The sequence below is a fragment of the Pan paniscus genome, chromosome 10 (genome assembly GCF_029289425.2).
Source record: "Pan paniscus chromosome 10, NHGRI_mPanPan1-v2.0_pri, whole genome shotgun sequence".
NCBI classification, from domain to species: domain Eukaryota; kingdom Metazoa; phylum Chordata; class Mammalia; order Primates; family Hominidae; genus Pan; species Pan paniscus.
The window spans coordinates 8,144,565-8,158,193 of NC_073259.2; the positions used below are offsets into that span (position 1 = coordinate 8,144,565).

The 13,629-nt window shown below is 51.4% G+C and overlaps 1 protein-coding gene across 12 annotated transcripts in view; it reads left to right on the forward strand.

The window, feature by feature from the left end:
- CACNA1C (calcium voltage-gated channel subunit alpha1 C) overlaps nucleotides 1–13,629 on the forward strand; it is a 651,888-nt gene that overhangs the window by 550,004 nt on the left and 88,255 nt on the right. For all 12 annotated transcript variants that reach the window (XM_063593291.1, XM_055095249.2, XM_055095251.2 and 9 more), the window contains 8 exons: nucleotides 2,066–2,172; nucleotides 5,345–5,432; nucleotides 5,943–6,050; nucleotides 6,875–6,927; nucleotides 7,248–7,394; nucleotides 8,773–8,974; nucleotides 10,803–10,961; nucleotides 11,858–11,968. In XM_063593291.1, coding sequence (XP_063449361.1) covers nucleotides 2,066–2,172; nucleotides 5,345–5,432; nucleotides 5,943–6,050; nucleotides 6,875–6,927; nucleotides 7,248–7,394; nucleotides 8,773–8,974; nucleotides 10,803–10,961; nucleotides 11,858–11,968 — 975 coding nt within the window. The remainder of the gene's footprint in view (nucleotides 1–2,065; nucleotides 2,173–5,344; nucleotides 5,433–5,942; nucleotides 6,051–6,874; nucleotides 6,928–7,247; nucleotides 7,395–8,772; nucleotides 8,975–10,802; nucleotides 10,962–11,857; nucleotides 11,969–13,629) is intronic.

The window sequence follows — 13,629 nt, forward strand, 5'->3', positions numbered from 1 at the left end:
CACCACAGATGACTTTCAAGTAAATGCTACATTTTCCCCGTGTCCATTTGCCCTTTCTTGTACAGCCACTCTTCCTCTGGCCCTGCCTGGATGCGTGTTCCCACCGCCCCCATATGCACACACATGCACTTGCTCAAGTGTTGGTCTCATTCGAGGGTCCCTAAACAAAACAGGAGCCCAAAACCAGAGGACAGAGTTGGCACTCTGAGCCTCATTAGTCCACCCATCTGAGGAATGCAGAGGGTTCTGTTAGAGCTCAGTAGTAGCCTCAGAAGATCCAAGCCAGGAGCAAGAAGGGATCAGACCCAGTGCCTTCCTAACACAAAAAGCAAGGTGGCTGGGGAAGTACTGGGCTTTCTGCAGGCACAATTAATATGAATTATGGGAGCCTCCTGAGTCCAGTCTCTGGGGGTCCCAGCTCTTCACCAAGAGGCAGGGAGGCAAGGCTTCCAGATGGTGGGCCTTCTAGAACTATACTCCCTTGCATCTTTTATGTAATCTACCCACTTCTAAAAACCATTGCCCAACACAGGTGCCTGAGTCCTTTGGGACCCCCTGCTGCAAGAGATAAATGGAAAGAATTAGGTTGCAAGAGCTATTTTTGCCCATTTCCCTCTGTGTTTGCTTTTGAATGGCTCTGCGGACACTCTGCCCTGGGCATGCTCTGATTCCAAAGAGATGAACTGGACCCCAGATGACCGGGGAGCCTTGCTCCACCTCTCCACCGTCGGCTCCACATTTTCCCTTTGGCCGATGCTTCCTGTCCGCTGCCTGTCACAGCCCTTATCCTGGATAACCACTGGCCCTTACGCAAGTCGGCAAAATGAGAAAGGCTGTAAAGGTGATTTGTTGAGCACCTGCAGTGCGCAGCTTTACACCAGGCTCAGAGGGTGGTAATAATGGCCAAGTCCTGTAGCAGTCATCGTCATCTTGTGTGTTCTCTTTTAAAAAGTTTCCAGAGGGCTTTCACAAAGCCAGGGGATAGTTTCCTCACCTTTTGATGAGAAAACAGAACTTTTCTCATCCAGGAAGCATCCAGAATTCAAATCCAGGCTGTAGTGACAGCTCACCCTTTTATGGGGTCACCATGTGCAGGGTGGCATCCTAAGTATTGTACATAGAAGTACCCACTTGATGCTTACAACCCTGTAGGGTAGACCTTATCCTCTTTTTTCCAGTGAGGAAACAGAGGCACTAAGAGAATTTGAGTTTCTTGCTCCAGGCCACAAAAATAAAATACCACAGGTCTGGGATTCCAGCCCAGGCTGCCTGGCCTCAGAGCCTGTGCTCTTAGCCACTGAGCCTCATAGCCCCTCTGATCACACAACTTTTGCCCTTAAAGAACTCCAGATGTAGTCTAGAAGCAGGACAGTAGAATTGAGTTTAGAATATTTGGCATCAATAATAAGCACCCTTTGAGGCCAGGAAGGGGAGGTATGCTAATTGCCAGGGTCACCGCTGGAACTTCTCACCAGGCACCAGGGTGACCAGCTGGCCTAGTTTGCCTAAGACTGAGGAGTTTCCTGGGATGCAGGATTTCTGATGATAAAGCAAATCTGGGCAAACCAGGATGGCTGGTCACCCTGCTGGGCATGCCCCGCCCCCCAACCCACCCACTCACGGCAGATGTCTGGTGCTCTCAGCTGGCCTAAGGACTCAAGCATTTGGAGAGGCAGTCGGGATGTGTGCTCCCAACCCGACAGCATCAGGAAAGGACCCTGCAGGCCCGAAGCCATGGACTTGGGATGTGGAACAGCGCGAAATTAGAGTGGGATGGTGGGGCCCACTTGAAAGGGCTTTGAATGGAGGACTAAAGAGCCTGGCTTGGCCTGGCAGGTGCAAGGAGCCACCCAGCAGTCCTGGGCTGCGAGAGTCTTGGGTGGTTGTGTGCATGGTAGCAGAACTCTTTTCTTGGCACTATAGCGCCGTCTTTGTCCTTCCTGTTCCCCATGGATGGTGCTTGGGACTTGCCCAAGGGATGCTGTGGGAGGAAGGGGTGGTGTGAGGGGTCTCTGGGCTAGGGCTAGGGCCACTCACACTGGTGTTCCTCTGTCCCTCCCTGCAGATGACTGCTTATGGGGCTTTCCTGCACAAGGGCTCTTTCTGCCGGAACTACTTCAACATCCTGGACCTGCTGGTGGTCAGCGTGTCCCTCATCTCCTTTGGCATCCAGTGAGTGGGAGCCCCTCAGCCCACGATGGGCCATGCAGCTAGCAAGGGTTGCCAGAGAGGACAACCAGACCCTGGAGGGCCTGCCTGCAGGGCCACCGCAGTGTGATGAGAGCGGGGTGGGGCCTCCAAAGCTGTGCATGGTGGCTTTGGGTTCTTGGATCTGTGTCCTCAGTGGTCTGATACTTGGGGCACATTGATCAGGTGAGAATATGTTTAATTATCTGGGTTTTGCCATGACAGGCAGGGCCAGGCTCAGCTATTAAGAAACAGTTGTCTCCAGGACCTTCCTGCCTCCTCCACCACAGCCCCAGTGCCCTAGGCTGACCTTCAGCAACCCACAGTCTGCCACTGCCGTGACCTCCCCTGACCTGGACCCTCCTTCTCCCTTTCTCTCCCCTCTCTCTCCAGCCAAAGCACCTCATGTATGAGTGTATGTGTGAATGTGTATATATATGTCTGTGTAAGTGTGGGGTGTATGTGTGCACGTGTGTGGATGTGTGGGGTGTGTGTATATGTGTATGTGTATTTGTGGATGTGTGGGGTGTGTGTATATGTGTATGTGTGTTTGTGGATGTGTGTATGTGTGTGTATGTATGTGTTTGTGTTTGTGTCTGCATATGTGTCTATGGGTGTGAATGTATATGTGTATGTATGTGCATATGTATGTGTGTGCATGTGTGTATGTGTGTGACTGTGTATATTTGTGTCTTGTGTGTGTGCGTGTGTGTGTATGTATGTGTGTGTATGTGTGTGTGTGAGTTTTTCATTTCACTGGTCTGGGGTACAGTCTGGGTGTGAGTTCTAAGAGCTTTCCAGGTGACTCCCCTGTACAGCCAAGCTTGCAGTCCTCGTTCAGGTGTGGAGGATCTGATTACTAGTTTCTACCAAGTTCTAACAGCTGATAGTGTGAATCCTACACTTTAACTTTCAAAGCACTTCCACATACACATTCTTCTGTGGTCCTCACACACACAAAACGATGGGGGAGACAGGGCAAGTGTTATCATGATTGTATAGATGGGAAATTTGGAGTTCAGGACATCATGACACTTGCTAAAGGTCACACCTGTGGTAGAGAAAGGCCTAAGTCCCAGGGTTCCTGGGTCTCTCCTCCCAAGAGTGTTTTCATGGTTGGCTGAGATCATGCAGGGACCAGGACCTTGGGAGAGACCCTTTTCTGTGATCATCAGTTATATTACCCCATATTTTCTGCCTGGGAGCCTACAAGTCCAGATTTGAATCCCAGCATGGCCACTCAGTCACTATTTAACCTTGAATGAGGAATTCTTCCTCTTTAGCCTGTGTTTTTCCCATCTGACCTTTAAATCCCTTCCATTGTGATTCAGTGCAAACTGACTCCCTCCCAGAGAGACTGTAGGAGAGACACAGTGATAGATAGGAATGGCCTTTGCATCTCTTGGAATAAAAGAGTCATGCACCAGAGAAATCGGATCTTTCCACCAGCCCCTTCTTGAGCACATCATCCTGACCACACAAAGCATGAAATCAGCGCTTGCTGGCCTGTCATTCATTGTTTAGGTCCCAAGGCAAGTATGAGGCTCTCCGAAAGCTTGAGAGGCTATCTCAGGTAGTTAGCCCGTGAGGGTTAGGATGTGCTCCATAGCTTCTCACCAAGGTGGTAGGGTTAATGAGCACCACCTGGGTAGGATGGACAGCTCCAAAAACCATCCAGGCATCTTGCTTAGGGACCTGTCTCCTGCTGTCTCCATTGCACTAGGGAAAAGCCATAGCCGGAGACTCCAAGAAGCTCTGGCTTGGCCTCAGCATCCCAGGTGTATGGAACCTGTAGTGCAGCGTAGGAGCCAAAGGGACTGGCCTTCTGAAGGGTCACTGAAAAATCAACTGACAAAAGAAAGGTTAATTGGAGAAAAAGCATTCACATTTATTTAACGTGTATACACAGAGCCTTCAGAATGCAGACCCAAAGATACAGGGGAAACTGACCATTTTTCTGCTTAGGTTCAAAAAAGTATGGGCAGCCATGTAGAAATGTGATTGGACAAGAAGCGTAGGATCTAATGCGAATGGACCGAGTGGGGAACCCAGCAAGGCCTGTCTCTAGGTTCTTCTTGTGCTCTCTGTGAAGCTTTCCCTCCTTCTGGGTCAGGGACAGGCTCCTGTCTGCAACAGGAGTCTGAGGATCTACACTCCCACATGGTGGATCTGGTCATTTTTTATGGCCAGTTTTTACACAGAAAAGCAGAGGGAAATTTTGAATAATATTTTTAGGTTGTGTGGCTGGCTTTGGGGAAACGGGGTTCTGGGTTCTGGTTTCTGTGACCCATCTTGGGGAAGAGGGATTCTAGTGTCTATGGCTAGCCTGGGAGGAGAAGGGGACTGAGACAGGAGGGCAAGAGAAGGTCAGAGAAAAACTTTTGCTTCTGAGACTGCTTCTAAGGCAGTCGTTTCGGGGTGTTGTTTCCTGAGCCCCAACAGCGAAGCCCATCCTTCCTTGGAGTCCTGAGTGTGCTCTGGGTGGGTTTTATGTGTAGGTGTCAGGGGCAATATGTGTTTGGAGATAAACACTAAGAAATCTCCTCCCCATGACATCACCTCCAGCCACAAGGCCCGAGATCCCACCGTTAGTACGGCATTCCTTTAAGTGTAGTAACGTCTTCAGCAGGCCTCATGAGCAGGTACCATTCAGGCAGTTTCTCAAGCACACGGCTGGGTGATTTACATAGAATTCTTATTTAACCCTTGCAAAGACCTTCTGAGCTGATTACAGACCCATTTTACAGATAAAGAAACTAGAGCTCAGAAAATTTAGGAAATTTGTCCTCAGTGCCTTGGCTAGCAAGTGCCTGCACTGGGGTCTGAATTCCCATGGCCTTGCTCTGAATTTCTTTCTGTGACACTGTGAATGCCCCTGTGAGTAGCACAGTACATTGCTAATGACCTGCCATGAGCCACCTTGCATATTATTTGGTCACCCACAGGAAAGCCCCAGGGTTACAGGCAAGCTCCAGGCTCTCACGGGATGGGAGACAGGAGTAGAGAGTGGTCCCAGAATGCAAACGTCCCCAAGATGGGCTTTATGTTTTCTCAGGTTTGCCTTGGATTCACCTGTCAGGACATTCCCTTACCACATTATTTTTGCTCCCCCCAGAAACAGGAGGAGCTTACTACCCTGCCTGTTTCCCTCTCCCAGGTCCAGTGCAATCAATGTCGTGAAGATCTTGCGAGTCCTGCGAGTACTCAGGCCCCTGAGGGCCATCAACAGGGCCAAGGGGCTAAAGGTGAGTTGAGGGCTTGGGTAGGGAGTCTCCAGCCAGCCCATTGGGGAGTGGGAGCTCCACAGAGGTGAGGGGTGGGTTGGAAGGAGATGATGGTCAGACCAAGTGGCTGCCATGTGGGGTCCTGGACACTGGTCCCACTGCATGTCCCGGTTCCGTAATGAACAGAATAGTAACAGAGGCAGCCATCCCAAGTGTCTGCCCTAAGCAGAATGTGCCAAAGGGAGATCCCACACAAACCCTGTGCCCCTGTGGTGCCGCCGTCCCTATGTTCCTTCCACTGTAAGATGGGAGGTTGGCAGGACTTTTGTCCTTGTAGTCACGGAGAGTCCAGTGGGGGCCTTTGCATCCCATTAGGGTCCATCACTTCCCGTGTGACTTTGGGAGCGTAGCTTTGCCCCTGTCAGCCCAATTACTCCCCGTTGTGGCAAATGGGCTGCCCCTGCTACCTCCTGGAAAGGCTCCTGGCATCTCCTGAAGCCACATCCCTCTCCCCGTCCCTTCCCACTACAGCATGTGGTTCAGTGTGTGTTTGTCGCCATCCGGACCATCGGGAACATCGTGATTGTCACCACCCTGCTGCAGTTCATGTTTGCCTGCATCGGGGTCCAGCTCTTCAAGGTAAAGTCTGGGCTCCGTTGTGGTCCTCCTACCTCCCCTCCCATCAGCATTCCCGGGGAAGGGAACTGGCAGATACAGTACAAACGAGACAGTGTCCTGAGCAAGACTTGGCCTGGATATAACCTCCACCTGCAGCCCAACTCAACCTTCAGACCAGGGGAGGGAGGCGCTAGAAGGAGGCATCGGGCCACCAGGCCAGAGGCCCCTCACCCTCTCCACTTCACCTGCCCTTGAGGTCACTGCCCTTCCTTCTAGAAAGGGAGAGAGAGGGACTTTCATCCTGTGGAACCTCTGTGTCAGTCACTTGCTTAAAGCCTGCAGCGGTGACCTATTATCAACAGCATCACGTCCCCACTGCACCACCCAGCTTTCAGAGCCCCCAATCTGTCAAAGTCAGCTCCTGCTGCTTCCTGCAGCACTCCTCGTGTCCTCCTTGGACTCTGGTCTTTTTTGCCCTCACCCTTTTAGTTCTGCTATTCTCCCACCTAGAGCATTCTCCCCCGCCACCCTCCACTGTGTAAACTCCCATCTAATTCATCCCTCTGAGCCCAGCTCCACTTCTCCCTCCCTGGCGAGACCTCCCCGGAGAGTACAGCTCCCATGGAGCCGAGCTCCTGTTTTTGCATTGCAGTGCTACTTGCAGCACTGGCGTCTGTATTCACCACTGTTCTGTGCGTGTGAGTCAGGCCCTGCCCATCTGGATTCTGCACTTTTTATCCCACTGTCCCTAGCACAGTGCTGGGCTATGGAGATGCTCACTAATTGCTTTTGGATTGACTCATTGATTACTGAACATCTCTGATACTCTATTCTCTGCCTTCCAGGGAAAGCTGTACACCTGTTCAGACAGTTCCAAGCAGACAGAGGCGGAATGCAAGTGAGTAGAGGTGGGAGGGCAGCCAGGGCCACGGCCGGTCAGCCCCAGGAGGCTGGAGGCTTGACCAGAAAGGAGGGACAGCTCATTTTCTAAGACTGCAGTGGCACCTGCGCTTTGCCTGTGTGTAATCTGGCCTCACGGACACAATGTGTAGCATTTTTTGTTCCTGAAGTTTCTGCCCACTGAAGCTCCTCCCATGGCTAGAACGGTGAAGTTCAAGCCAGGCAGTCCCATCCCACCCAGCATTCAAGGTCACTGGCAGGCCAGGCGTGAAGGAAGATGGGAGATCCCAGAGTAAACTCCTTCTCCTCCTCTCTCAGGGGCAACTACATCACGTACAAAGATGGGGAGGTTGACCACCCCATCATCCAACCCCGCAGCTGGGAGAACAGCAAGTTTGACTTTGACAATGTTCTGGCAGCCATGATGGCCCTCTTCACCGTCTCCACCTTCGAAGGGTGGCCAGAGTGAGTATGCAAAGCAAGGCCTCATGAACCCTGACATTCAAGGGCCACTACTGACTTTCCAGCCCATCCCCACGTTTTGTTAATGTCCCGCACTCCCTCTGGAGGTCATATTTACCTGGGTCCTCCCCAGGCAGTGAGGTGTATTTCTAGAACTTACAGTCCACTGTCACTGCTGAAACAGACTCTTCTTTCTCTAGAAGGTGTCAAGAAACTCCCACCAAAAGTGACCTTTTTTTAGCCCTCTTTCCAACCTCAGCATGAGCCACAATGTCAGAGATCTCTGTCATTACCCTTATGGCATCTGGGAGTTGGGTGTGGGGAGAGCTTCTCCAGGTGTGGGCCCTGTGGTCACCATAGGATTCAAGATTGCCACTCCCAGCGTGCCCTTCATTGGGTAAAGATGGCTGAGATGTCTTTGTTTTATTGACTGGATCCCGGTCTCCTTAGAAAAACCTTGCCTGTATTTACAGTGGAAAGCAAGAAAGGGATGGAAGCCCGGGCCCCACTTGCTCTGCAGAGGCAATGCGTTTGTGCGTAGAGCAGCCCATAGGCCTTGCACGCTGCATCACCTCTACCAGGCAGCTTCCCATCAGGTCCTTATATCTTTGTATAGATACCTGCTTTTCCCCCAATATGCATTCCAGTGAAATTAGAATCTGAAAGTCAGAAAATTCTAAATGTTTCTAAGTCAACAGCAATGCATGGATCTTAGGTAAGAGTCACATTATTATGTGGTAAGATATAGGTGATAGCTGGAGAATAACCAAGTGCTGTGCAGGGCTACAGAGGAAGGGGAAGAGATAATCCCTGTCCATGAAGAATAACAAGCTTCATGGAGCACACAGCCCAGGCTCAAATGAATGGCATATGTATGTAAACTGCTTAAGTCTAAAACCAGGCCATTGGTGATGATCGGAGTAGCATGGGTCATGTGAGTGTTTTTATCTAAGTGGATATTTGCTCTCGGAGAGATTTATTTTACATTCCTTCTAACATTCTCTGAGCTCATGCCAGTTTGCAAAGCTGTCTCAATATTTACCAATATTTCCAGTGTTTTAAATCAATGTCCATGACTCATGTTACATTTAAATAGCTCTTCACAGTTTCAAAACACCTTCCTATACATTATTCTAACTACCCTGCAAGGTAGGAAAGTCAGGAATTATTGTCTCCAATTTACAGATGAAGAATCTGAGTCTCAGAGAGGTTAAACGCTTTGCCCAAGGTCACACAGCCAGTAAGAGGCCGAGCTGGGACTCCAGCCCAGAGCTGTCTCCTGCACCCTGATCCCTAGGATCCCTGGAGCAGTGGTGCCATCCTTCCGCAGAGGGGACCCTGCTTCTCCAGTTCCCTCTGTGGGACCTGTCTCCTCCTGCAGGCTGCTGTACCGCTCCATCGACTCCCACACGGAAGACAAGGGCCCCATCTACAACTACCGTGTGGAGATATCCATCTTCTTCATCATCTACATCATCATCATCGCCTTCTTCATGATGAACATCTTCGTGGGCTTCGTCATCGTCACCTTTCAGGAGCAGGGGGAGCAGGAGTACAAGAACTGTGAGCTGGACAAGAACCAGGTAGCTTCCTAGGAAGGAGCGGAGGGAAGCGGGGCCCACGGAGGGAATTGCAGCCTGCAGCCCACCCCGCAGAGGGGCTGCAACAGGGAGAGGCCGTGCAGATACTGAGATCGTCTCTCTATTCCTCAACCAGAGTGGGCTGTCAGTCTTTTTGAGGGACCTGTGCAAAAGAAATGCAAATTCCTGCAAACCCCAGATCTGGCAAATGTACTCAGCCAACAAATATCTATGAAGCTTCTACGTAAGGATACTCTATGATAGGTTTTGTCAAATCTCATGCCCTATCTAGAAGTTAACAAGTTAGAGGGACCCAAGTGGGTCGGCACCATGATACGGAGGAGAGAAACTAGAACTGTGAGGGAGTGAGGGCTTTTGGGGTGGGGAACAGAACGGCTTCAGGAAACCACTCTTACATGGTTTCTTAAGTAAAACCCAGAGGCTTGTGTGGGAGGTGGGGGCAGGAAAGAGGCTTAAGTGGGAGTGAGATGGTGATGCCAAGTATCGTGACAGGTTCTGTTAGCCGTGAAGAGCTGGCAGTGCCGTAGCTGAGTCAGGAAGCTGTCATGGTGGGAGGTAGATGTAGTGCCTCAGGTCTGTTCTCTAGCTTGGCTCCCACTTGGAGGAGTCCGTGGGGAAACACATCCCTGTCTGTGAATAAGGAGTGCCCACGGGAAGGAGCGCAGCATGATGTGCCCCTTGTGACCCTCACCAGGCCAGCCAATCCCCTGTGGGTTTTCAAGTCTACATCTCAGGCATAGACTCACTCTGCTGGCTGCTGTGTGGACCCTGGATTGAAAGAAGACAGGAAAGAGAGGAGGCCAGTTAGAAAGTGGAAATGAGAGAGGATTAGACCCCGCTCTAGTATCCGGTTAATGATGGTAGCGATGGAAAGAATAGGAGGAGGTAAAAGCGTTAAGACTCAGGCGTTGGACACCGGGGCTGAGGGTTTGAGAAGAAGCTGGGGACATTCCCCAGTTCCTGATCTGGAAGCCTGGGCAAAGTACAGAGAAATGGACTGGCTCTTTGCCAGAGTCCCAAGAATCTAGTTAGCCCAGAATCTCCTTCCCTCTCAGTGAACTGTGTTTTTCCATCTTATGGACACTGGCAAATAAGAAAGATTGATTTAGTTGGCCAGGCACAGTGGCTCATGCCTGTAATACCAGTACTTTGGGAGGCCAAGGTGGGCGGATCACTTGAGGCCAGGAGTTTGAGACCAGCCTGGCCAACATGGTGAAACCCCGTCTCTACTAAAAACACAAAAAATTAGCTGGGCATTGTGGCGTGTGCCTGTAATCACAGCTACTTGGGAGGCTGAGGCAGGAGAATCGCTTGAGCCCAGGAGATGGAGGTTGCGGTGAGCCAAGATCATACCACTGCACTCCGGCCTGCTGGATTTAGGACAGGAAAGAAAAACTGAGGAGAGAAGTACCCAAGGAGGGTCTGTGGCATGGGAAGTAATCAGTGAGAATCACAGCTGTCAGTTGGTCAGGAAGCACATTCTTAGCGATGCCGACTCCCTGCCGAGGCACATGCCAGGCATCACCAGGGTGAGGAAAGGAGGTGTATGGTCCCTGCCTAGGACCTTGTTATGGGGATTTGACAAGAAGGGGCTCTCTCCTTGATTAAGGGGGCCATGGAAAAATCAAGACATTTTCCAAATAACACCTCCCACCTGTAAGTGAGCCGGAGCGGCCAATGATTTCTCAGACTTCCGGAGAACCCCACCCCACAGTGTGTGGTCTCATCACATCCCACACTTCTCTGCCAGCTCCCCCCACACCCTCCAGGTAACTAACCCCACTCTCCCCATCCTCCACCACCCTCCCAGCGACAGTGCGTGGAATACGCCCTCAAGGCCCGGCCCCTGCGGAGGTACATCCCCAAGAACCAGCACCAGTACAAAGTGTGGTACGTGGTCAACTCCACCTACTTCGAGTACCTGATGTTCGTCCTCATCCTGCTCAACACCATCTGCCTGGCCATGCAGGTCAGTCCCAGGAGGCGCACAGCCACGGTGCTGCAGAAGAGAGTGTGCCATGGGGATGGAAAGTGTAACGGAGCGGCAGGCAGCTCAGTGCATCGCTTTCCTGGTCACCAAGGGAGGCATTTGGAGAAAGACGAGTGTTCTCTGTCAAGGATGTGCTCCTCTCTGGGCCTTACGGAAGAATCCATGGCACCCTGGGTTGATCAATGGAGAGAGGGGAGGAGATGGAGAAGGGAGGGATGAGCTGGATGTGTTCATTGTTGGTTGATCAATGGGGAGAGGGGAGGAGATGGAGGAGGGAGGGATGAGCTGGATGCATTCCTTGTTGGTTGATCAATGGGGAGAGGGGAGGAGATGGAGAACGGAGGGATGAGCTGGATGTGTTCGTTGTTGGTTGATCAATGGGGAGAGGGGAGGAGATGGAGGGGGGGGGGAGGAGATGGAGAAGGGAGGGATGAGCTGGATGTGTTCCTTGTTGGTTGATAAGTGGGGAGAGGGGAGGAGATGGAGAAGGTGGGGGAGGAGATGGAGGAGGGAGGGATCAGCTGGACGCATTCGTTGTCGGTAAGGCGTGGCGTGTGGAGGTGGGTTCTGCATCCACCTGTCTTCAGGGACAGAGCTTGTTCCCAAGCTCTCTTGAGTGCCAGAGTCTCCATAAAGTTGTCACGGCCAACCAGGGAAATGAACACAGATGTGTTCAGAGATGGCAGAGCAGGGAAGATCTTGGAGGTTCTCCTGAGTCCTCCTGACTGCCCACAGAGAGGTGGGCAGCCCTCTGGGGGTTTGGTTCAAGGAAGGTCTTGCTGAGGCGAGGGCCTCCGAGAAGGCTGGGCAAAAGGTGGGGAGGAGGAGCGACCTCCCTGCCCCGTGTTCACAGCTCCTCCCCTCTCCTGATGCAGCACTACGGCCAGAGCTGCCTGTTCAAAATCGCCATGAACATCCTCAACATGCTCTTCACTGGCCTCTTCACCGTGGAGATGATCCTGAAGCTCATTGCCTTCAAACCCAAGGTAGGCCTCTGAGAAAGACCTTTGATTCCCAGGCATCAGGGGTGGACAGAATGGGGAGGTAGGGTGCAGGTATTGAAGGCAGAATGAGGGGAAGAGGGAAAAAGGCATCGGTGAAGGACCATCCCTGCTCCGATGGTCAGTGCCCCAACTCCTACACCTGCCCAGAGCTGAACCAGGCCAACTCCAGGAAACATTCTCAGCTCTCAGTGTTGACCCTGGCTGGCATGCACAAGCTGCAGATTCCTCGCTGAGCTGAACCTCTGAGCCTCTCCTAGGAGAGGCAGGTGACGGTCTTTCTCCTATGTCCCATCCTCTAGTACATAACCTGTTAATAGAAGAAACTATGCTCATAGACTGGCAGACCAAACCTCTCCAGGCCCAGCCCCCCAGATCCACTCAGGCCTCTGTTCCACCCTCCTCCCATTTCATCAGCCACACAGACCAACCTCATATAAAACATTCAGCCAGGGCTGGATTTGCTCAGGGCTCAGGACTCAGGGCTCCAGCCCATGGGCACTCCTGTTCCCTGCCTAAGAGGCTATGGCATTGCTCCTTACATGCTCTGGGGCAGGAAGAACAATTACCAGCAAATTTCTCTGCTTTGTTCCTTGTGTAAGGGCAAGAAGATTAGGCCTGCTGCTGAATGAGGCAGGGTCAGAATTCCTGTTCTTTGGATCATCTGTGCCCTTCCTAGCCAGTCACCCCCATTGTCCTCAGTGGTGGAGGAGCAGACACTGGTATGAGCCGCACCTTCCACCCTGGGCCTCTGTAGATGGGTCAGAATCACGGGTATCCACTGGCCGGGATTCACCACCAGGACAGCTGCTTCTGAGGGAGGCTATAAGAGCAACTGAGCAGCCCCCAGGCTACCATGACACCTTTTGGAGAAGGATGAGAAGGAACGAGTTCTAGGAGCATCATGCAGTTACAGACTTGAGACAATCTCTCCAGCTTACTGAGCCTTCTCCTCCCTCCTTTGGTAGTTTTCCCAGATGCAACACAGATCAACAGGAGGCCAAGAGCAAGAATCCCTGGCCATATCTTCTATTTTCATTCAAGTTTTTACTGGTCTCAAGATTAATTGGGGGTGGGGGAGGGTCCAGCTCGGCCTTTGAATCCATGTTCATTGAGGAGATATCCACAGCCTTCTTTGAATGAATATTCACTCACACTTTGGATTCCATATCATGTGCTACATGTATATCATCGCACGTCATTCTCAAAACGTCCCTTTAAAGTAGGTATTAGCATCCCTCTGTGCAGAGGGGGGAAGGGAGGCTCAAACAATTAAGTGTCCAGGATTAATTGATCCACTGCTAAGAACTGGCAGAACGGAGACTGGAATCCGGCACCTCTGACTTCACTGTATTTTCCACCACACTGAGGTTAACTATCATTTTCCCATGTCAAGTGTTCTGCGGGTATTTTTTAGAAAGAGGGAAACCACCTTGGAGGGACTTAAAAGATAAGACAATATTCCTACAATGCAGATTCTTCTGTCACTCAAAGAATGCCTGGGGATCCCAGCTGATTTTCATAGAGGAAGTCCTCTAAGGGGCATCCTTTGGTGATAGAACGGTGGTTTCCTGCCTTCTCCAGAGAAGCAAGTACACTCTTTTTCACCTTCCTGTACAAGTCCCATTTAGGAGGACAGATCTTGT